Below are 23,070 nucleotides of genomic sequence, written 5' to 3'. Positions count from 1 at the left end.
GCTAGTAAAGCTCCACCCCAAACTTTCCCAAAGGAGCCACCTACAGTCCGTGCAACACACTCCCACAAAAGCTAATAGTCACCAGTGCTGATTCACAAGGCAAGAAAGAAGTCCATAGCCCAAAACCAAGGTGCAAACAAAGCAAGGTCCATAAGTCATAAACAAGGTTCAAAGTCCAAAAGACAAGGTCCATAGTCCACAAGCAAGATTTGGAATCACAAGGCAGAAACACAATCCAAAGCAGAGTTTACGAAGGCTGGGGAAGAGCCAAAGCAAAACAAAACACTCTCCCCTGGCCTCTGATTGAATCAGCTCAAGCCAGTTGTTCCTCATGAGGAGGGGTGGGGTGATCTTCTTGCCAGCAGCCTCACAAACCTCCTTTGAGCTTCCCTCCACTCCACCCTCTGGGCCCTTAGATCAAATGGGTAGGCAGCTGTTCCTCAACAGAGGGAATATGCTGCCTTTCATCCGCACTGCCTGTCTGCAGCTGATCCTCCCCTGTTTGTGAGGGCAGGCACCTCCCCCAATGCTGGAGGTGGGGACTGGCACAACATCGTCCTCAGCCCCTGGAGTCCCCAGACATTCCAGGGGAAATGTACCATCCCCGTCAACTGGTCCCTATTCCAACTCCTCCTGCTCCTCTGAACCGGAATTCAATGTAGCCATGACAGTGCCCCTTTGACTAGAAAATACACTGCTGCTGCCCACAGGTACTTGGGGGTATATTTACTTAGCCAAAGAAGCAGTGTAATAAATTTATCTTAGCATTAGTTTGGAAAATAAAAGCTCTAAAGCTCTCTCCCTTTTTAGCCAGAAAAAGCAGCAGCTTCAGTTGCTTTTAATCTGCCAGGCAAATCTCAAAATAAAGATACAAAGATAAAACATAATCTTCTCAAGAGAAATCTTTTATCACATTGCAACACCACAACCAGAACCTCTCCTTAAAAAAGGAAGGTCTACATATGTAAGATGTTTGAGCCCCACAAGGAAAAGTGTGATCTTTGTCTCCGGACTTCCTGTCCTGTGGACATGGGAAGTCCAGAGAGAAAGATCATTTTGCCTTGCCTTGTCACAAATGTACACATCTAAAGTACCTTACATCAAAGCCTATCACTACATGAACAAACCCCTTCATAGATTACTGCCTTGTCGTGGTGAAGGGGCTTGCGTAATTCAATAAAGCTATGAGCTATGCCGTGCAGGGCCACCCAAGACGGAAAGATCATAACAGAGAGTTCTGACAAAACGTGATCCACTGGAGAAGGAAATGGCAAACCACTCCAGTATCTTTGTCATGAAAACCCTATGGACAGTCCCAAAAGGCAAAACGATATGACGCTGGAAGATGAGCCCCTCAGGTCAGAAGGTGTCCAATATGCTACTGGGGAAGAGCAGAGGGCTAGTACTAGTAGCGCCAGAAACAATGAAACGACTGGGCCAAAGCCGAAAGGACGCTCAGCTGTGGATGTGTCTGGTGGTGAAAGGAAAGTCCGATGCTGTAAAGATTTTTTCTCCATAGGAACCTGGAATGTAAGATCCATGAATCAAGGAAAGCTGGACGTGGTCAAACAAGAGATGACAAGACTGAACATCGACATCTTAGGAATCAGGGAACTAAAATGGATAGAAATGTGTGAATTTAATCCAGATGACCATCAGGTATACTACTGTGGGCAAGAATCCCTCAGAAGAAATGGAGTAGCCTTCATAGTCAATAAAAGAGTAGGAAAAGCAATACTGGGATACAATCCCCAAAATGACAGAATGATCTCAGTTCAAATCCAAGGCAAACCATTCAATATCACAGTAGTCCAAGTCTATGCCCCAACCACCAGTGCTGAAGAGGATGAAATTGACCGGTTCTATGAAGCCCTACAGCACCTTATAGAACTAACACCAAAAAATGATGTCCTTATCATCATGGGGGATTGGAATGCTAATGTAGGAAGCCAAAAGATAACCAGAATAACAGGCAAGTTTGGCCTTGGAGTGCAAAATGAAGCAGGGCACAGGCTGATAGAATTCTGTCAAGAGAATATGATGGTCATAGCAAACACTCTTTTCCAACAACCCAAGAGACGGCTCTACACATGGACATCACCAGACGGTCAACACAGAAATCAGATTGACTATATGCTCTGCAGCCAAAGATGGAGAAGCTCTATACAGTCAGTAAAAACAAGACCAGGAGCTGACTGTGGCTCAGACCATGAGCTTCTCATTGCAAAGTTTAGGTTTAAACTGAAGAAAGTAGGGAAAAGCACTAGGCCACTCAGGTATGAATTAAATCATATCCCTGTTGAATATACAGTAGAGGTGACAAATAGATTTAAGGAATTAGATCTGATAGACAGAGTGCCTGAAGAACTATGGACAGAGGTTCGCAACATTGTACAACAGGTAGCAACCAAAATCATCCCAAAGAAAAAGAAATGCAAGAAAGCAAAATGGCTGTCTGAGGAAGCTTTGCAAATAGCTGAGGAAAGGAGGTAAGCAAAAGGCAAGGGAGAAAAAGAAAGATACGCCCAGTTGAATGCAGAATTCCAGAGAATAGCTAGAAGAGATAAGAATGCCTTCTTAAAAATGAACAGTGCAAAGAAATAGAAGAAAACAATAGAATAGGAAGGACCAGAGATCTTTTCAAGAATATTGGAGAGATGAAGGGAACGTTTAATGCAAAAATGGGCATGATAAAGGACCAAAATGGCAGGGACCTAACAGAGGCAGAAGAGATTAACAAGAGGTGGCAAAATTACACAGAGGAACTATACAAGAATGAGCTTAATGTCCCTGATAAGCACAATGAGGTGGTCACTGACCTTGAGCCAGACATCCTAGAATGTGAAGTGAAGTGGGCCTTAGAAAAGCTGAGCAATAACAAAGCTAGTGGAGGTGACAGTATTCCAGCTGAGCTATTCAAAATCTTAAAAGACGATGCAGTAAAAGTGCTACACTCAATTTGCCAGCAAATTTGGAAAACTCAACAGTGGCCACAAGATTGGAAAAGATCAGTTTACATTCCAATTCCAAAGAAAGGCAGTGCCAAAGAATGTTCAAACTATCGCACCATTGCACTCATTTCTCATGCTAGTAAAGTTATGCTTAAAATCCTACAAGCTAGACTTCAGCAGTATGTGGATCGAGAACTACCAGAAGTACAGGCAGGATTTCAAGGAGGCAGAGGAACTAGAGATCAAATTGCCAACATACGCTGGATCATGGAGAAAGCTAGAGAGTTCCAGAAAAACATCTACTTCTGCTTCATTGACTATGCTAAAGCCTTTGATTGTGTGGATCATAACAAACCGTGGCAAGTTCTTAAAGAGATGGGAGTACCAGACCATCTTATTTGTCTCTTGAGAAACCTATATGTGGGCCAAGAAGCAACAGTGAGAACTGGACACGGAACCACTGATTGGTTCAAAATTGGGAAAGGAGTCCGGCAAGGCTGTATACTGTCGCCCTGTCTATTTAACTTATATGTAGAGCACATCATGAGAAAGACAGGGCTAGATGAATCAAAAGTTGGAATTAAGATTGCTGGAAGAAATATCAACAACCTAAGATATGCAGATGATACCACTCTAATGGCAGAAAGTGAAGAAGAACTAAAGAGCCTCTTGTTGCGTGTGAAGAAGGAGAGTGCAAAACTTGGGTTGAAACTAAACATTAAGAAAACCAAGATCATGGCATCCGGCCCTCTCAATTCCTGGCAAATAGATGGGGAAGAAATGGAGGTAGTGACAGATTTTATTTTCCTGGGCTCCAAGATCACTGCAGATGGGGACTGTAGCCAAGAAATTAAAAGACGCTTGCTCCTCGGGAGGAAAGCCATGGCAAATCTAGACAGCACACTAAAAAGCAGAGACATCACCCTGTCAACAAAAGTGCATATAGTCAAGGCTATGGTCTTCCCAGTTGCAATGTATGGCAGTGAAAGTTGGACCATAAGAAAGGCAGAGCGCCAAAGAATTGAGGCCTTTGAACTATGGTGCTGGAGAAGACTCCTGCGAGTCCCTTGGACTGCAAGGCGATCAAACCAGTCAGTCTCTTTAGAAGGCCACATCCTGAAGCTAAAACACAAATACTTTGGCCACCTAATGAGAAGGAAGGACTCACTGGAGAAGAGCCTAATGCTGGGAAAGATTGAGGGCAATAGAAGAAGGGGATGACAGAGAATGAGGTGGCTGGATGGAGTCACTGAAGCAGTAGGTGTTAGCTTAAATGGACTCCAGAAGATGGTAGAGGACAGGAAGGCCTGGAGGAACGTTGTCCATAGGGTCGTGATTGGTCGGACACGACTTTGCAGCTAACAACAACATATGATCAAAGTCCATACTACTACAAGTACTTCTATTCTTAGCTTTCTTAGGCAGGACAAGAAACAATGGATGGAAATTAATCAAGAAGAGAAGCAACCTAGAACCAAGAAGGAATTTCCTGACTATTAGAACAATTAATCAGTGGAACAAATTGCCTTTAGAAGTTGTGAATGCTCCAACACTGGAAGTTTGTAAGAAGAGATTGGACAACCATTTGTCTGGAATGGTATAGGGTTTCCAAACTCTGTAGCCTACCTTCAATCAATATACTCCATATTACGCAGTAGAATAAACCACCCTCTTCTTCAAGCAGTTGCCCAGTGTGTTTATTTACCTGGTCACAATTGGACCAAATGAAATTCTTCTAATAATTATCTTGTTGTTGACCAAGAAACTGAAAGTTCTCTTTGGCTGTTGTAGCACAGACACATGCTAGAAATTAGTATTTCAACTATACCTATAACTATAATTTTTATTACCTTTGATGGACTTCTGATAAAGCAAATAAATATTGAGCCCAGATCCATATTGTAGTGCAGAAGATTCTTAAAACTAACATAAAATTAAAATCTGAAGCTTTTCTTTTAGAATTACTATATAAGGAATTGGGGAAAAGATTTGTTCTGGCAGTGATCAATGCTTCCTTGCAGGAGGGATGATTCCCCAGCCTTTTAAAAAGACTGTATTCTGCCCTTTTTTTAAGAGAGGATTCCACTCTATTGGATAATTTTTGTCCTGTTTAATCTTCCCTTCCTGGGGAACATTGTTGAGGTGGTTGCACTGCAACTCCAAAGTTCCTAAATGAAATAGATTAACTTGACCCTTCCATGTGAGAGTCAGGTGTGGATATGGATCAGAAATGGCATTGGTTGCTCTTTTTGATGATCTATGATAGGAGGGGGATAGGGCTGTGTCCAGTGGTGGGATTCAGCCAGTTCGCACCACTTCGGCAGAACCAATAGCTAATTTTTTGTTGCCCAAGCTCAGAATGGACTTCCGTAAGCAGCATCCACACAGAGAACTGGTTGTTCACATATTTGAATCCCACCACTGGGTGTGTCCATCCACACTATCAGCAGTTTGATACCATCAACTATAGTATCCTTCTGGAGCAGCTCTGGGGATTGGATTGGAGGCAGTGTTGACTTAGTTCACTTCCTTCTTCAGTCAGTGTTGATAATAAGCAAGAGGTCCAGCCCTTGCCCCCTGCTTTGTGGGAATCTTACAGGGTTTAGCACTTTCTCCACTTCTGTTTAACATCTACATGAAGCCACTGGGTGAGATTTTGTACCATATGTTGAGATATCAATATACTTATGCACACCCAGCTACAGGTAAAACTCGAAAAATTAGAATATCGTGCAAAAGTTCATTTATTTCAGTAATGCAACTTAAAAGGGGAAACTAATATATGAGATAGACTCATTACATGCAAAGCAAGATAGTTCAAGCCCTGATTTGTCATAATTGTGATGATTATGGCATACAGCTCATGAAAACCCCAAATCCACAATCTCAGAAATTTAGAATATTGTGAAAAGGTGCAATATTCTAGGCTCAAAGTGTCCCAGCTAATTAAGCCATAACACCTGCAAAGGGTTCCTGAGCCTTTAAATGGTCTCTCAGTCTGGTTCAGTAGGAATCACAATCATGGGAAAGACTGCTGACCTGACAGTTGTGCAGAAAACCATCATTGACACCCTCCATAAGGAGGGAAAGCCTCAAAAGGTAATTGCAAAAGAAGTTGGATGTTCCCAAAGTGCTGTATCAAAGCACATTAATAGAAAGTTATGTGGAAGGGAAAAGTGTGGAAGAAAAAGGTGCACAAGCAGCAGGGATGACCGCAGCCTGGAGAGGATCGTCAGGAAAATGCCATTCAAAAGTGTTGGGGACTTTCACAAGGAGTGGACTGAGGCTGGAGTCAGTGCATCAAGAGCCACCACACACAGACGGATCCTGGACATGGGCTTCAAATGTTGTATTCCTCTTGTCAAGCCGCTCCTGAACAACAAACAACGTCAGAAGTGTCTTACCTGGGCTAAAGAAAAACAGACCTGGTCTGTTGCTCAGTGGTCCAAAGTCCTCTTTTCTGATGAGAGCAACTTTTGCATCTAATTTGGAAACCAAGGACCCAGAGTCTGGAGGAAGAATGGAGAGGCACACACTGCAAGATGCTTGAAGTCCAGTGTGAAGTTTCCACAGTCTGTGTTGATTTGGGGAGCCATGTCATCTGCTGGTGTTGGTCCACTGTGCTTCATTAAGTCCAGGGTCAACGCAGCTGTCTACCAGGAGATTTTGGAGCACTTCATGCTTCCTTCCGCAGACGAGCTTTATGGGGATGCTGACTTCATTTTCCAGCAGGACTCGGCACCTGCCCACACTGCCAAAAGCACCAAAACCTGGTTCAATGACCGTGGGATTACTGTGCTTGATTGGCCAGCAAACCCGCCTGACCTGAACCCCATAGAGAATCTATGGGACATTGCCAAGAGAAAGATGAGAGACATGAGACCGAGCAATGCAGAAGAGCTGAAGGCCGCTATTGAAGCATCCTGGTCTTCCATAACACCTCAGCAGTGCCACAGGCTGATAGCTTCCATGCCACACCACATTGAGGCAATAATTGCTGCAAAAAGGGCCCAAACTAAGTACTGAGTACATATGCATGCTTATACTTTTCAAAGGTCCGATATTGTTCTATGTACACTCCTTATTGATTGCATGTAATATTCTAACTTTCTGAGATTGTGGATTTGGGGTTTTCATGAGCTGTACGCCATAATCATCACAATTATGACAAATCACGGCTTGAACTATCTTGCTTTGCATGTAATGAGTCTATCTCATATATTAGTTTCCCCTTTTAAGTTGCATTACTGAAATAAATGAACTTTTGCACGATATTCTAATTTTTTGAGTTTCACCTGTATATGTGTCAGTCTATGGTGAATTAAGCAATGCCACAATCTCTCATCACAGTGCCTGGAGGCTGTTAAGGATTGGATAGAGAGCAAGAGGCTGAAACTGAAAGTTGGTAAGATGGAATGATTCTGGGTTTGGAGCTCTTTGGTCCATGGAGGATTGCACTGTCCCAAAGAGACCCAGTGTGTAATCTGGGAGCATGTGGCATTCATTATTGTGGTTTGTTAGCTCAGGAGGAGAAGAGGAAGGGGGACCCTGGGTTAACATCAGAACCTTTGGAAAACTCCGATGTGCAGGAAGACTCAGAGCCAGATGCAGAGCTGGGGCCATCTGTCCACGCTCAGGCGGAAAGGCACTTGTTTTCGGGGCCTGAGCTGAGTGAGGAGGAAGAGATGGGGCCTGTCCCAGATGTGTGTATGCACAGAGAGGAGAGCAACGGAGGGTTATGGATTGGCTGTTAGAGAAAAGAAGACATTAGCCAGCCCCTCCCTGGCAGGAACATAAATAAGAGAGGTTTGGAAAGGCTGGTTGTCATAGACAACTGTTCTTGTTACTGGATACTTCAATCAGTCAGATTTCTTTGCCAAGACCCAGGTTTGCCAGGAGTATTTGTTTGTGTTTGAAGTGCTAATTGAGTCTCCCTGCTGGGAACTCATAGCCAGTGTGAGCTGTGACTACTACTTTTTTCAGTTAAAGACTTGTTTAACTAGAGTTCTCCTGTGAACATAGTTTGTTCCTGACTTGTTAATAAAAGGGGTTTCTACTCACAATTAAGCAGTTGATCATGAGTCATGAAGGCTGGGTAAGAACAGTCATGGCCGGAAGGACCTTTGCGAACTGCAGATTGTGTGTCAATTACACCTTTCCTGGACCAACAATCCCTGTTCAGTCAACCATGCCTATTCATCTCCCACCTTGATAACTGCAATGTGCTCTATATGGTGCTACCCTTGAAAAGTATCTGGAAACTTCAATTGGATCTAAAGGTAACAAGTCCAGATTTGCATGTCACCTTTCTTGTGGTATATGCATTGACTGCCAATTTTCTTTTTGGTCCCATTCAAAGTGCTGATTATCCCCTTTAAAGCCCTACATAGCTTGGGGCCATGTTTTTTGAAGGGTGTCATTTTCCAGTTATATCTGGCCAACCCACCAGAGCAGGAGGCAGGACTTTTATGGGTCCTCTCTCTTAAGGAAGTCTATCTGGTGGGACCAAAAAGGGCCCTCTATGTGGTGGTTCCCTCCCAGTGGAACATCATCCCTGAGGAAATAAGATTGGCCCCACTTTGTCACACTTTTGAAAGGCCCCAAAGACGTACATGCCAATGGTCCTAGGAATTCCAAATAACAAAGAAAATCAAGAGATTTGTTTGACTGTTGTCATCTGAGGGGATGAGTATTGGTTTTTGCATTGGAGTTTTAATTCTGCAAGCCACCCAAGTGTCACTGTGGGTTGGGAGGCCATATAAATTTTCTAAATAAATAAATAAAATCAACAATGCCCTTCCTGCTTTATAGGAAAAAATTATCCCATTACATGACCTAAAATATATTATACAGATTCAAAAACTTTTGATTTATCATGTTTTAAAATTGTTCTTATACACCTTGAAGGGCAACATTAAGTTTAAAGAGAAAGCAAGGAACAGAACCAGAATCTCATCTACCAATCTCATTGTTATATTTCTTACTGCAACTGCAGTAAGGAAAACCAATGCCAGAAATTTTAACTCTTACAGAAGTATTAATATCAGTCAAAATATAAGACACCTCTTATATTGATTAAAACGTTTATTTCAAAAGATATATTTGTACCTCTAAATATCAAATATAAATTTCTGTATTATTTGTCTACAAGACATACTTGATCAAACAATATGATCTGAATATGGAAAATTTATGATTCAGGGTAGTGATTCAAGAACAGTACGTACAGAATTTTTAAAAAGCAATGCAATTCTGAAAGTAGTTACTACAATGAAACATTTTAATACATTTAATTTACTTTTTTTGATATATTAACATCTGTCTACCTACTATACCTATAAGGTAAAATAATATAATGCAATTAATTTTTTGCAAAGCCCTGACATACATCTATTGATTCAAAATGAGAGAATCAAAGTCAGTGTAGAAGAATCCTACTCTGATCAAACATCAGTTCAGTTTTCTGTCATTAGCCAAATGTCTTTGTATCATAAACTAGGGATATGTGACTTCTATCAATTTGAGGAGCACACCACACTTTATGTGGTGTATTGACCACTCTCCAGAGTCAGAATAGATGGATTTTCTACTGTTTCAGGGTTTTTAAATGGTGAAGTAGTTTGCCTTTTAGAAACAAAAGAACTGAAATCTTTGGAACCACCGAGTCACAAAAATCAGTTTTTGAACTCCTGTCTACACAACAACTTTTAAAACAACCAGTATTTCAAATCATACTGCCTCTTGAAATTCATATTCCTCTTCAATTCCTCTCGAGCATGATATTAGAATATAACAGGTAGTCCTAATTTATTTGGTCCTTAGAATTTTTTTTACAAATGACAAAAAGTATACATATGGCATGTAATCATTTTGATCAAATGCAGTTCATTTTTAGACTCTAATTGAATCTCTGTCGTATTACTGCTTATTTATTCTAACTGAATTCTTTTGATGTTTTTATTACAAACATGTATAATTTTATGTAATCAGGAAGTATTAGTTTGAAAGAATTAATTTGAAAAAGAATGAACACAAGGCCAGCATTTTTTCTAAATCTTCATAAGTTATTGCTGTGACCAATAAAATCACTATAGACAATGTTTCTTTATAAATCATTTGGAAGCGTTTCACAAAAACAATTTAACAATTGTTAAAAACTTTTTAAAACTTAACAGAATTCTACACAGAATTCCCCACTGTAAAAGGTTTAAATTATTAAAAACTTTAATACATTTAGTTAACTATACCTACTAAAAATAATAATAATTACATAAAAAGAAAAAGCTAAAATATAAACTATTATTAGTAATTTTTAGTATTCTTAAGAATACCTATATTCTATATCATAAGCCACAGCAAAAATGTCTGCTCTTGTTATATGTTATTCTTAATATTTGATGTACCCTGATGAGAAGTCAAGGTAATCCAATAAAGTCTAATAAACAATACAGTACACTGAACAGAAATTACTTTTAGGTAGAAATATGAAGGACTGTAACTGTCAGTTTTGTTCTTGATTTCTTAAGTTGCTTAATGGAGTAATTCAAACTGTTACAGAATGCTTGGTATAAAATATTCTCATCTGTGAAGAATTGTTATTAACCCACTATATAATAGTGAACAAAATATTCTTGTTTCATAGAAACAACAAACATTTGCCTCCACTGGACAAATGGTCTATTTACAGTTACATGGGGGCTGCCTAACTGACAGCGAGTATGGGTCATTTTACTCATGGAGCTTAATAGACTGATGATCTCTGCTGACTTGTCTTCCCTTTTAAGATTCGTCTTATCTGAGAAAGAGGAAATAGAAGGGGAAAAGCCCAATTATTCAACAGCAGTTATCACAACATTATTTAAGCCTGACTGTATGCAGTATGTAGTGCGTTTATAACTACAATTAGCAGCATAAATTCTGATCCCATTATAACCGGAGAACTAACTGCAAAATCATAAGCACAATCAATCATGATTTCACTTAGCAACCTCTTAGCTTCATGATCTAGATGTCAGTCCCAATTGCAGTTGCTAAACAAGGACCACCCTGTATTGTATTAACTTGAAGATAACATCAACAGACTGTTTATTGAATTGTACACTGAATGGCTTCTGTAAGACATCAGATCTTAATTCCCAAAAGAACTCTCTATGAAGAATAGAAAGGGTTGACGTACATATGTCACTATAATGTATACTTTTCATGTGCATGATGACAACCATCTATTTCCTTTTTTTAAGTTACTGAAACTAAAATAATGCAGCTCATTGATTTATACATGTTCTGTAATTTGAAAAAAACTTTCCCCTATAGATGCAAACTAGTCATTTAATGAAATAAACAAAAGAACTTCTATAATTATAAAGGACACTCTAAAAGAAACATACATTTGCAAAGCACCTTGGATTTCAAGACTTGAAAAACAATGTTTCTATTTTTATAAAAAATATTAATAAACTCAACATAAGGGATGTCTCCCTACTTTTGTAGTTTCATTTCGTTCCAGAAGAAAGCAAAATAAGTCATCAAAGAAAGCAACATTTTCAACCCAGTTTTTTACAAAAATATTTTTTTAAAAAAAATCTAGGTATACATCTCTTCATTCTATAACTGGACTAGAATATCATAGACAGAAAGAAAAAAGCATGAAGCATGAAATTTACTTCACACAAAAACAAGATTTCAGATATCTTTTATCTCTTACCTCAACTCCAACAGGACTATCAGGAACCAAGTGAACTGGCTGCTCATTTTCCAAATTCCTGGCACTTGGATCAGCACCTTTGCGCATCAACAAACGAACTGCATCCAGCTGAGTCATTCGATGCTGCAAACTGGCAGCTACATGGAGTGCAGTATTGCCGTTGTAAGCCTAGTTACAAGAGAGAAAAATCATTGTTTAAAAGGAGATAAGCAGGATTATTTCTGCAAATAAGAACACCCTAAAAGAGACACGTGGTTTGTTATTTATATACCTTGGCATTGATAAAAGACAGACTATTTGGGAGCTCTAAAAACAGTCGAAGGAGTTCCACATTTGCTTCTTCAGCTGCTAGGTGAAGGGCTGAACGGCCACTTTTACGGTCCTGTCCATACACACAAAAAAATGTCCAAATATTACATACTGCACATTTAGTCACTGTAAAATTAAGAACACATACAATTAGTCGCTGTAAATGAAAACATAAAATACACTTTGAGGAACAGTTTCTTGGTTTTCTTAGTGACATTATGTTTGAAACGTTACAGACTGAAGATGAGCCTAATGATTAAACTACATGAGCCCTGATGGCGCAGTGGTTAGAATGCTGTATTGCAGGCTAATTCTGCTCACTGCCAGGAGTTGGATCCTGACCGGCCCAAGGTTGACTCAGCCTTCCATTCTTCCAAGGTCAGTAAAATGAGGACCCAAGATTATTGGGGGCAATATGCTAACTCTGTAAACCTCTTAAGAGAGTTCTGTAAAGCCCTGTGAAGCAGTATATAAATCTAAGTGCTATTGTCTAAGTGCTAGATAAGAAATTATATTCTTAAATTAAGGAGTTAGGAGGGTTTTTTTCTGATCATTATTTGTTTCAGAAATACAAATATTTATATGTATAATGTGATACCTACAATATTAGCCAACCATTAATTCATTCATGTGCTTTGCTTATTATTCAGTATTGTTCCATTACAATAGTAATCCGATTTATGCATACTAATTAAAGTGAGAGGTTTTTTTATTTTTACATGCTAATGTGCTAGAGGAGAAAAAGCAAACTGGAATTTAAAAATTGGTGTATCCATTTCAATAATGGAAAATATAAACTATCCTTTAAGCTTAATACTGGTCACTTTATGTGCAACAACATACATTTAAAAACCTACAGAATATCTACCCAGGAACAGAAAAGATCATACTGAACTCTCAAGTATAGAAAGTTAATTTAATATTCTTTGCCTATGAATGTATCACTGGCACATTTTTTTCAACTTCTATATCTTCAAACAGATGTGAAACAATAGTATGTGAATCATTTCTCAAGTAAACATCTAAGTCTGTTCTAATGTTTCCTTATGTGACTTACTCTGGCTTCAGCAGAGGCTCCCATCTGAATTAAATATTTGATTGTATCTGCCAGCTTCTTGCTTTTCAACCTTAATTCCTGGACTTCAGGAGTATGAGGTGACTGCTGCCCCTGTAGTTCATGTACTACAGCATTATGAACCACTACTGCACAGTGCAATGCTGTCAAACCTTAATAGGAAACATATCAATTAGCAAAACAAAACACAAAATCACCTTGTTCTGATCAATAATGTATTTTAAACAGTCATTCCAATAGAATATCTAGATATTTTTTCATTTTATTTGCGATGCATAACTTTAAACGAATTTTAATCTATGTTCTAGATAGTGACATGCAATAGAGACAGAATTAAGAACTGGCAATTGAAGAAACACGTGTATTTTTATTCATTTAACTTCACATTGATAAGTTTTTCTATGTACAGAACTATAATTAAGAATATTGTTATGATCTACATCTAGATGGAAGAGAAAGGTTATAGGTTTAAGTTCAAGGAAAAAAAATAAGTTAAATAAATATTTGAATAGTATTTCTGTTTTTGTTATTTGACCCTAACAGTGATATGCCTTCTTTTACAATCTACATCAGCCTTTCCCAACTTGGATACTCTCTACATATGTAAACTTCAATTCCCAAAATACAGGCATCTTCTACAGTTATTTAACCAACTTATCTAAGTTAATGTAGCATTATCAACCTAGCATTATTAAGCTCAATTAACAATGCATTAGCCAAGGACCCTTGGTAGAAGAGATTTAGTGTGGGATTATATTTGAAGCCATTTCTAAAATTTGTTTTATTTAAAAGTGGAATGTCATTAGCAGGAGTAAACATGTGTGTTATACAACATGTCAAGTACAAGTCCTGAGCATCAACACTGAAATCTGAACATTTTTAATTGGGTAGTTTACCCACTTAACACAAAATGTAAGAGTATTAGTTGCTCACCCTCATAATTCGTTCCCTCCAAATCAACATACTGATTGCTTACAATGGCTCCTTTCTGGATTGCCTGAAAATGAAATGAGAATCTACATTAACTATATGCAACAGTAACTGAAATCTGAAAGCATGAGATCAAATTTATATAATTCGGAAAAGTTTATGCCATTACAAATATGTCAGTATTTGTATAACAATTTGTTAAAAAACAGCACTTTCAAACTGTTTGTGTCCATTGTTCTTCAGAATTACAATTCACAGCTACAAAAAAACCTGACCATCACTTGAAACAAACAATTATAAAATAACCAAACAACTCCTCAGAATTGCAGAGATGATTGTTGCAATGTTGTTTGCTGGTTTTTTTATTGTATGTAGCGGAAGGAGGTATGAAATGGCGAACAAAATTACTTTATAGGAGCCACACTGCATTATCATTCAGTCTGACTGATTGAATGATAATGCAGTGTGACTCCCATAAATTTATTCTGTTCTCCATTTCCTTTTGCAGGCAAAGAAGAAAATGCAAAATTTCTCTTATGTTTAACATGGGGCTGGAAAAGTTATACATCGTATTATAACACATTACAGACTTCCAGCTCCTGAGCAATTAGGGTCAAACTGGGCAGTAAAGTTCAGTTAAAACTATACTTCTAAATAATGTAAATAATCTTAATTGAATCCTTAAATGTATAATTATAGGTGTTCAAATGTATTATTACACATGCTAAAAAAGAGAAAAGAGTAAATACAATAATTCAACTTATAATTCAGATGTCCCACCTGAAGGACTTGTGCATGACCCTTCTCAGCACAAACATGCAGTGGAGTTCTACCCCAACAATCTGTAGTATTCACTTGTGCCCCAAGACTAACCAGATCCTGGACAATAAGGTGTTGATTTGCAGCCACAGCTACTTGCAGGGCACTCTAGAATAACCAAAAGCAGATGTATTATACACTGTAATCTTAATAAAGAATGGCAGTTAAGAACATAAACCACATAATAGCCATTTCAATGAAGTAAAACCATTTCAGAGAACACCTCCTTAATGAAATCAACTTGGTCTGTACAGTTGAGCAAATAATTCTGTTACATATAGATTGCACTGTAAGTTTCCAATTGAGCATTAAAAGGCAATCTATATAAGGTTTTGATAAGAAAATAGAGGAAATAATCATGGGCATAAGGTGGGAATTTGCCATGTTAGGAGAATCACCTGGCCATTGTGTTCTTTAATATCCAGCATATGCAGGGCTGCCATCTTTCTTGCCAACACATAGGAAACTGCCCGTCGTCCCTGGGCAACTGCAATGTGGAGAAATCTGGAGGGGGGGGGGAATAGAAATTAACACAATAAGATGTTTTAAAAATATGCTGCAGTCTAAAAAGCCATTGAGAAAAGCCCTAGGGAACTTGCTGATAGCAAAGGCCTATTAAGGTAGTATTATCATCCAGTGGATTATTTCTTTTTATCATTTTTAGGTATGGTGCCAGATATAACAGAATAACAGCATTGGAAGGAACCTTGGAGGTCTTCTAGTCCAACCCCCTTGCTCAACAAGAGATCCTATATCATTCCAGACAAATGGTTGTCCAATCTCTTCTGAAAAACCTCCAGTGAGGGAGGACCCACAACTTCTGAAGGCAAGCTTTTCCACTGATTAATTATGCTGTCTGTCAGGAATTTATTTCTAAATTGGTTCTCTCTCCTTGCTTCCTGTGCTGCCTTCCTGTGCTTTACAGAAAAGGTTGACCCCCTTTTTTGTGGCAGCCCCTTAGATATTGGTGCACTATCACTATCATGTCACCCCTAGTCCTTCCTTTCATTAAGCTAAACATACCCAATTCCTGCAACTGTTCTTCATATGTTTTATCCTCGTCTCCTAATCATCCTTGTTGCTCTTCTCTGCAGATGTCAGTACCATGAATGTACTACAGAGCTTTTTGTTCATTCAAATGAATGGCAGCCTAAAAGCATCTAAACAAATAATGCTGATTCACCATTTCCACTTCTGCAATAAGTAATATTTGGACAATACTCACGTGTCACCATCAGAATCTTTAGCAAGAATCTGGTCTTGAGAGACGTTGGCCATTTTCTTTTCTTCCTGTTCCACTTGCCACTGGAAAAATGATTTGCCTAACTGAGTTGTGCTGCCTGTACAGCTCTGAAGTTCCAGAGATATATCTGAAGAGGACAGAGATAAACCATGTTCCTCAAGACCCCTGGACGTGTTATCTGAGACTTGGCTGAAATGCTGAGAGCAGCTGCTGACTTCAGTTTGCTGGAGGCCACTAGGAATTGCTTGAGGGAATGGAGCAGGGATGTTGTCTGATCCTTCCGAGTCATTTAAAAGAGAAGCAAAACTTTCTGTGGTACAATATGGCAGTTCTTGGCTGTCAAAAATATTTTGCTGATATTCAGAAGAATGGCTGCCTGCAGAGTGAGGCCTGTATTCCAGCAATGGAATACAATGCTGGGACATATCCTGTTGTTGTTGTTGTTGTTGTTGTGTAGGAGAAAACTGATAATTCTGGGACAGTTCCAGCATTGGAGAAGAGCTGCTTGTTTGGAAAGCTTGGTACTTTTGAACAGGTGAAAAAGATGGTGCCCCAGTCATCTCTTGATATTGGTGTTCCCCTGGAGAGTTGGGATTGACCATGCTGTGAAGCCAGCTAACTTGTACAGTGTTCAAAGACACTGGACTGGATTCATTCTTAATATTGATAATATTCTGCAGCATATCACAGCTGCTGTCTTGCTTAGGCTCATTATGAGGATCCTCCATATTATTATCCATGGAAGTTGGTGTCTGTGGAGGTGTCTGAAAGATAAGGGGTATAGATTTTAAACTGGTCTAATTGCATCTTGCCTTAGAAGGCAGTTGGAAGCTGTATAGTAACGTGAGAATGGGTATAAAAAACTCCATTAAAAATACTTACCAAGAGGTGAGGTTGCAAAGTAGCTGTTCGTTTGTAATATACTCCATCAGAAAGACAGTCTGGAGCTTTTCTTTTCCGATTATAAGTCAATATATTTTTTAATTCTACTGAAAAATAAGCAGAATTCATAAGCCTATGACACAGCCCATTTTTCTAATACTCAAAGACAAACTGAAGGATCAAATGAGAGAAAAACTGTACCTGTATATGGATCATGTTTCATCAACGTTCCTTGTGCCTATTTAAAAAAAATGAAAATATTTTTATATAATGCAAGTACTCTATTTTACCACAAATGTTTACAGAAATAGTATAATTCTGAACTTTTAATATTTTTTCAGAAAAAGCAAAACTTTTAATTATAGCTTTTCCAATAATTATATTCTACTACCTTCAAACATTTTTCTCATTCTATTTATTTCAAACAAGAGAGATTAAAACTTCTGAATATCAAAAGAGGGTAAAAATGTAAACTAAGAGTCCATGCATTTCAGTATTATATAAAAGCATAAACAGGAGAAGTAGGTTAGAAAGTTTGCATTTGCAGATCAGATATCTTACAAAACATTCATAATAATCGCGCAATTACATACTTATTTCTTCAGATCCTTGTTAATTTCATTTAATGAACTGAAAAGTTTTCAATATAAAATTGAGGTGTGTAAACAAGGAATGTAATTAAACTGTCTCTATTTAAACCTATAGCTACCACTTTCCAAATTAATTGAAGAATAATAAATGAATTAAATATTTTGCACAATTCACCAATTCTAAAACTTGAAGCAGTGCCCAATATGGTGCATCTGTAGAATTAATAATACAAAGAAAATGCTTTGGATAACAGAGCTCCCTGGAGGCTGAAAATGTTTACGGCTAAGAAGATACTTGTTACTTCCGTTCAACTCTATTGTTATATTGTTTAAAATTTCTGGTCCCTCTATGGACAAAAGAGCATATCTATGCAGAAAAAAGAAAACTTTGAATAGGAAATTCCAAAACATCCTAATAAAGTTCAAAATATTCAATGCCACAAAATGCTGAACAATTGTAGGGAAGAATAGAAAGAGCTGAAAGAAGAATCTGTTTGGAACCTGGTGTAAGATTATTGTGCCACCTGTTCTAAACTAAATTAAAACTCTAAGTCATTTCCCATGTTTAGGCAAAATAAGGAATAAGTGATATTTACCAACATTAAAAAATACCAATAAAAAAATATTGAATTAGACTGAAATCTAATCACTAGAACCTTCAGGTAAAATGACATGAGCAAATGCATGCTTTGCATTTTCCCATTTAAAAAATGGTCCATTGGGGGGTATAATTCGCAATTCTCATTCACTGACAAAGTATTTTTTAAAAAATTTTTAAAAAATTACAAAATTGTTTTTAAAGGCCACACAAATTATTATATTTCACTATAATGAAGATGTTATCTTCTATACAAAATTGCTGCAAATGTTGTATTCTCAAACAAAATAGTTGTTTTGATTCTGAACAGCACTTATGAAAGCATACAACACAGACCTTTAATTCCTCATTTCCATGATCTGTGGACATCTGCTTGCTATTTCTAAGATGCAACAACAATTCTTTCACAGAATTTTTTACACGAACGCCTTGGAAAGGTCCTCTTTGTTGCTTTCCTCCCCCCATATGTTGTTCAGCTGTTAAGACACAAAATTAAAAGCATGACACAGATGATTTAAAAGAAGAGATTTCATATAAATTTATTCTAAACAAGAAACCAATTTCTTATTAATTGGTTAATATTTCAATTAGATTTTTCCCCTAAAATGCATCAGTTATCTTTCTCCCAAATCCAGGTATTCTAAAATTTTGGATTGCAATTATCAAAGGTTTCATGAGCAACTTAGACAATCCATTTTTTCCTCAAAGTGTTTCAGGCTTTTGCAGGCAAGGCAGGAATGTCAAAATTCACACCACTTTGCCTGGGAAAGCTTTCAGTGGGGTTATACAAGCCACACAGGGAGAAAAGCCTGGAACAAGCTTTGAGAGATAAACCCCATGCATTTAGCCATCATCAGGGGGAATGTTATACAAAATCATTTATAATTTTAGGAAATAGTAGTATTGCAAAGATGGAAAAATCAGAAAGCCATGAGTTCTAGTTCTGCCTTAAGCAAAAAGGTGATCTTGGGCCAGTCCTTTTTTCTTAGCCCTAGTAAGAAAGCAATAGTAAACCACTTTTGAAAAACCTTGCATGAAAATAGCAGGAACTTAATCAGGCAGTCTCCAAGAAAAAGACACAATTGAATAGAAAGGGGGGAAAAAGACAGAGAACCCCTACCAAATATTTTAATAAGAATGGGAAATCCTATTCAAAACCATTAAGCATTAAAATGACTTTGAATAAATAATGTTCAATGTTACTTGCATGTCCCCTCCATAGTTAAACTGCTTGTCAAAAATATAATCTTCTATAAGATTAGCTGCAAATATTTTATTCTCCCTCTTAATGTCATCAACCCTTTAAACACAATGTATTTTGAAGTACAAAAAACAGAAGTCAAAAGAGGAACAATAATGTGCATCAACCCAAGAGAGAAGTGATCTAATTTTAAAAAGTACAAATCAGATTTTCTACATAATCTACCTACTTTTTAAAAAAAACTAAATTCCCATAGATTTGAAATTTCTGGATAGGAAAAGCAACCCCAGCTTAAGAATAATTTCCCCTTTAGAAGTTTTAATAGAATTTCCCAATCACATCAAAAGAAAACCAGAAGTATCTGAACACGTCTTTAAGGATTCAGTTTCAGAACAGAAAGGGGGAAAAAGCAAGAATCAAAGCAGATGAAATGCTTCAGTCAATAAGATTTCACAAAGCAAACTTCATAAAAATATAAGGTAATATGAAATATAATATCAAACAACAATGGCAGCAGCATAAATGTATAAAAGTTAATTGGTGAAGAAATTCAAAATAATGCATCTTTGTAAAGATATACCAGATACACTAGCTTTAATATTGTACAAAAGGTTAAAAATCATGGCACTGAAAGTCTACAACATTTCACTATTTCCTAAATATTTTAAAAGAATAGCTGAGAAGGAAAGCTTTGGCCAAAACACTATAGAATCAGATTTCATTTGTCATTGTACAAATTAACCATGAATGTTTTCAGTTGCATACCACAATTTATATCATGAGCATAAAAATTAGAAGTAACATCAGCAACAGAATATCCTAATTTGAAGTTTTAGTCTTGAAGTAGGAAAGCTAGCATTGTTTAAATTGCTGTCTATGTCTCTCTATATATATGGCACACAGTTTTAGCCATATTGGGCTCCAGGGAACAGATAGATAAAACTGAAATGTTTCCACTGAAATGTTATCAAGTTAAAACAAAGCTTTCACTTTTCACAAAGTGACTGTATCCCAAGGTCAGAATATTCTTTTTCTTTTTTTCTAACTGTATTATTAATTGTATGAAATTTATAGTCTCTCTTTCATTGTTAAAAAAGCATGTCATCTTATTTGCTTGCTTCTTATGCCTTCCAACAGTAAAAAAATTATCAAGATATGCTGAAACTAATATAGGTAATATTGCAAACTATTTTCAGCAAACATAAATCAATAAACAATTTACAGAAAATTAATTCATTGCAGGGCATTGTACTCAATAAGTTGTTTTCCGTTTTCAATGTAACGATATATTGAGATGCTATCCAATACCAGGTAATGTATATCTGAAATTGCTGGTAAATTTAAATCCAGAAATTTAGCTCAATATCAACACTTTTTTTCTCTTTACAACAAACACCTTCTGCCAATGTCATACAGCTGGGACAGAGTCAATTCTGTAACTTTAAAAAGACCTTTCACAAATGGTTCAGTGAAAGAAGTCAAGCAATTATTCCCAGGGGAAGAGCGTTCTCTGTGGGCACCCCGGCCCTATGGAACCAACCCCCCATGGAACGTAGGACTGCCCCCGACCTTCGCCTTCGCTCATTTCGCCGAGACCTGAAAACTTGGCTCTTGGAGCTGTCTGGCCCAGGCTGAGGGGTTTTAATTTTTATTGGGTTTTAGTTTTAAATTTCGGGGACTTGATTTAATTAGTTGTTTTAATCTGATTTTAATTTTTGTATGTTATGTTTTTAACCTTCCCTGTAAACTGCCCTGAGTCCTACGGGAATAGGGCGGTATATAAATTTAATAAAATAAATAACATAAATTTTAGAGGCTAAAGTTAGTTTTGGAATGCAATTACCACACAGGGAATCCAAAGCATTTATTGTGTATAGCTTATCCATTACACAACTACTTTTAAGTATTTTAATACTTAAAAATTAACTCTGGCACATTATTCAATTATTATTTAATCTATGTTTTCTAACATGTTCATACCCAGTGAAATACATGATCTGACTTTAGAGACTTGCAGGCAAAACGTTATGCAAAGCAGCCTTACTCCCCTGAAATATAGGTAGCTGTGCCATGGACAGGAGAAACAGGAACTTTTAGATGGGCAGCTGCATAGATGGCGATGGGCAACAGCAGAAAACCAAGACATCCTTTATTCTGGACATCCCACTAAATAGCTTATCCAGGGCCACTCTTTTAAATAGCTTATAAAAGAAGCTTGTACCATGATCATCAAGGACGTTAGACATAATTTTCCGCCGGAAGTACGAACTTGGACCGACATACCGATTAACCCCAAATTCTTCATTCTTGGAGCTCATTCAGATAACCAGAACAACAGTTCATATATTTGTGTAAATTACTAACAAAGAATTAAGGGAGACTAAGATGCATTTCTGACTCTTTAGTCTTCATCAGTCAGTCATACCCTTCTGAGATTCAGGTTCGAATCTCAGAAGGGTATGACTGACTGATGAAGACTAAAGAGTCAGAAATGCATCTTAGTCTCCCTTAATTCTTTGTTAGTAATTTACACACACACACACACACCCACCACGACAAAGGCGACAGAACATTATATAAACGGACTTCCCTAACCCGTTAAGTGCATAGCCCTACAACTCCCACGAGCCCCAATGCCATTAGGAGCTATATAGTCCAACATAACTGAAAAGGCCACCGAGATTTCTCGAGAGCCGTCCCTCTTTCAACCAGACCGAAAAGCTTAGGAGAACGAGCCTAGCCCAGCCGGTACAGCGGGCGTCGCTTTTTATTGGGGGGGGGGGCACTGGAGTAAACTCCTTCCGCCTATAATCTTAATTTCAGAGGTTACGCCAGGGGTCTTCAAACTTGGCCCTTTTATGACCTGGCTGAGGAATTCTGGGAGTTGAAGTCCACAAATCATAAAAGGGCCAAGTTTGAAGACCCCTGGGTTACGCCGAATCGCCCGCCGGGTGTGTCTGTACCTTCTCCAGTCGGGCGCGCGGCATTCCGGGAACAGCGCCTCTTCCTCAAATAGTTGCTGCCGGTGGCGCCATCGGCCGAGGGTTCCTCCGAGTCAGAGCCGGGGGATCCCGGAGCGGAGGGAGTGGGCGAACAGCTGCCCTCGCTAGAGCGAGGGGAGGCTCCGTAAAAAAAAGCCAAATTGAACGGGCTGTTCAAGGAGCCGGCATCGCCATCTAAGCGCACGTCCCGGTTATTATCCACAATCATGGCCGGGGGTCGCGCGGGAGAAGGAGACGGAAACTTGACGCGAGCGGCCGAACCCAAAGCCAACGCCTGGGCCTCCGCAGACCGAGTGAAACCTCGGAGAGGCGGAGGCGGGCGCGGCAGCTCTTATAGCGGTCTACGGCGGAGGTGCAGGGGGAGGGGAGGAGAGGAAGGCAGGGCCAAGCTCTCTGACCGCCTGAGGGACGAATTGGGCGCGGCTGCGTGGAGAAGCGGCAGTTCCAGTAAATGTGTTACGTAGGTTTTGTCAACAGCGTTTTGGTTCTCTCGTGACTCGCGACCCTGGTAGCTTAGGAAACCTGGGATGAGCTTTAGCCCGAAGCGGAGTCCCCGGCCGGCCGAAACGCTTCCGGCTCCACTTAGCCAAGTGCGAGTTTGGTTTTCAACGGACGTTAAATTGGCCGGCTTGCCGCGTCTCTCTCGGCTTCTAAATCAGGGGTCTTCAAACTTGGCCCTTTTATGACTTGTGGACTTCAACTCCCAGAATTCCTCAGCCAGGCAAGCCTGGCTGAGGAATTCTAGGAGTTGAAGTCCACAAGTCAT

The 23,070-nt window shown here is 38.6% G+C and overlaps 1 protein-coding gene across 2 annotated transcripts; it reads right to left on the bottom strand.

The window, feature by feature from the left end:
• Positions 1-9,037: 9,037 nt before the first annotated feature.
• NFKBIZ (NFKB inhibitor zeta) lies at positions 9,038-22,585 on the bottom strand. 2 transcript variants are annotated; one of them, XM_081327608.1, is made up of 12 exons: positions 22,266-22,585; positions 18,438-18,577; positions 17,115-17,151; positions 16,914-17,020; positions 16,014-16,795; positions 15,187-15,292; positions 14,750-14,896; positions 13,973-14,036; positions 13,022-13,191; positions 11,927-12,037; positions 11,656-11,823; positions 9,038-10,746 (listed from the first exon to the last, which is right to left on the bottom strand). In XM_081327608.1, exons 1-12 carry the CDS (start codon positions 22,510-22,512, stop codon positions 10,693-10,695), a joined length of 2,133 nt encoding a protein of 710 aa, XP_081183734.1. In that variant the 5' UTR covers positions 22,513-22,585; the 3' UTR covers positions 9,038-10,692. The 2 variants fall into 2 exon arrangements, with proteins under 2 accessions (XP_081183734.1, XP_081183735.1); XM_081327609.1 differs by having other exon boundaries at positions 16,914-17,017.
• Between the last annotated feature and the right edge of the window lie 485 nt (positions 22,586-23,070).

Source organism: Vipera berus (genome assembly GCF_964194415.1).
Source record: "Vipera berus genome assembly, chromosome: 4".
Lineage (NCBI taxonomy): Eukaryota > Metazoa > Chordata > Lepidosauria > Squamata > Viperidae > Vipera > Vipera berus.
The sequence above is the reverse complement of the archived record's forward strand: the minus strand, read 5'-3'. Positions and strand labels throughout refer to the sequence as shown.

What these genes read in the sequence shown, in the direction of transcription:
- NFKBIZ (XM_081327608.1), bottom strand. Translation starts at nt 22,512, where the DNA reads ATGATTGTGGATAATAACCGGGACGTGCGCTTAGATGGCGATGCCGGC. An exon ending in TTAAAGAACACAATGGCCAG is followed by an intron (nt 14,897 to 15,186) that starts GTGATTCTCCTA and finishes TGGTTATTCTAG; the next exon opens with AGTGCCCTGCAAGTAGCTGT. An exon ending in ATAGTCCTGTTGGAGTTGAG is followed by an intron (nt 10,747 to 11,655) that starts GTAAGAGATAAA and finishes CCTCTTTCTCAG; the next exon opens with ATAAGACGAATCTTAAAAGG.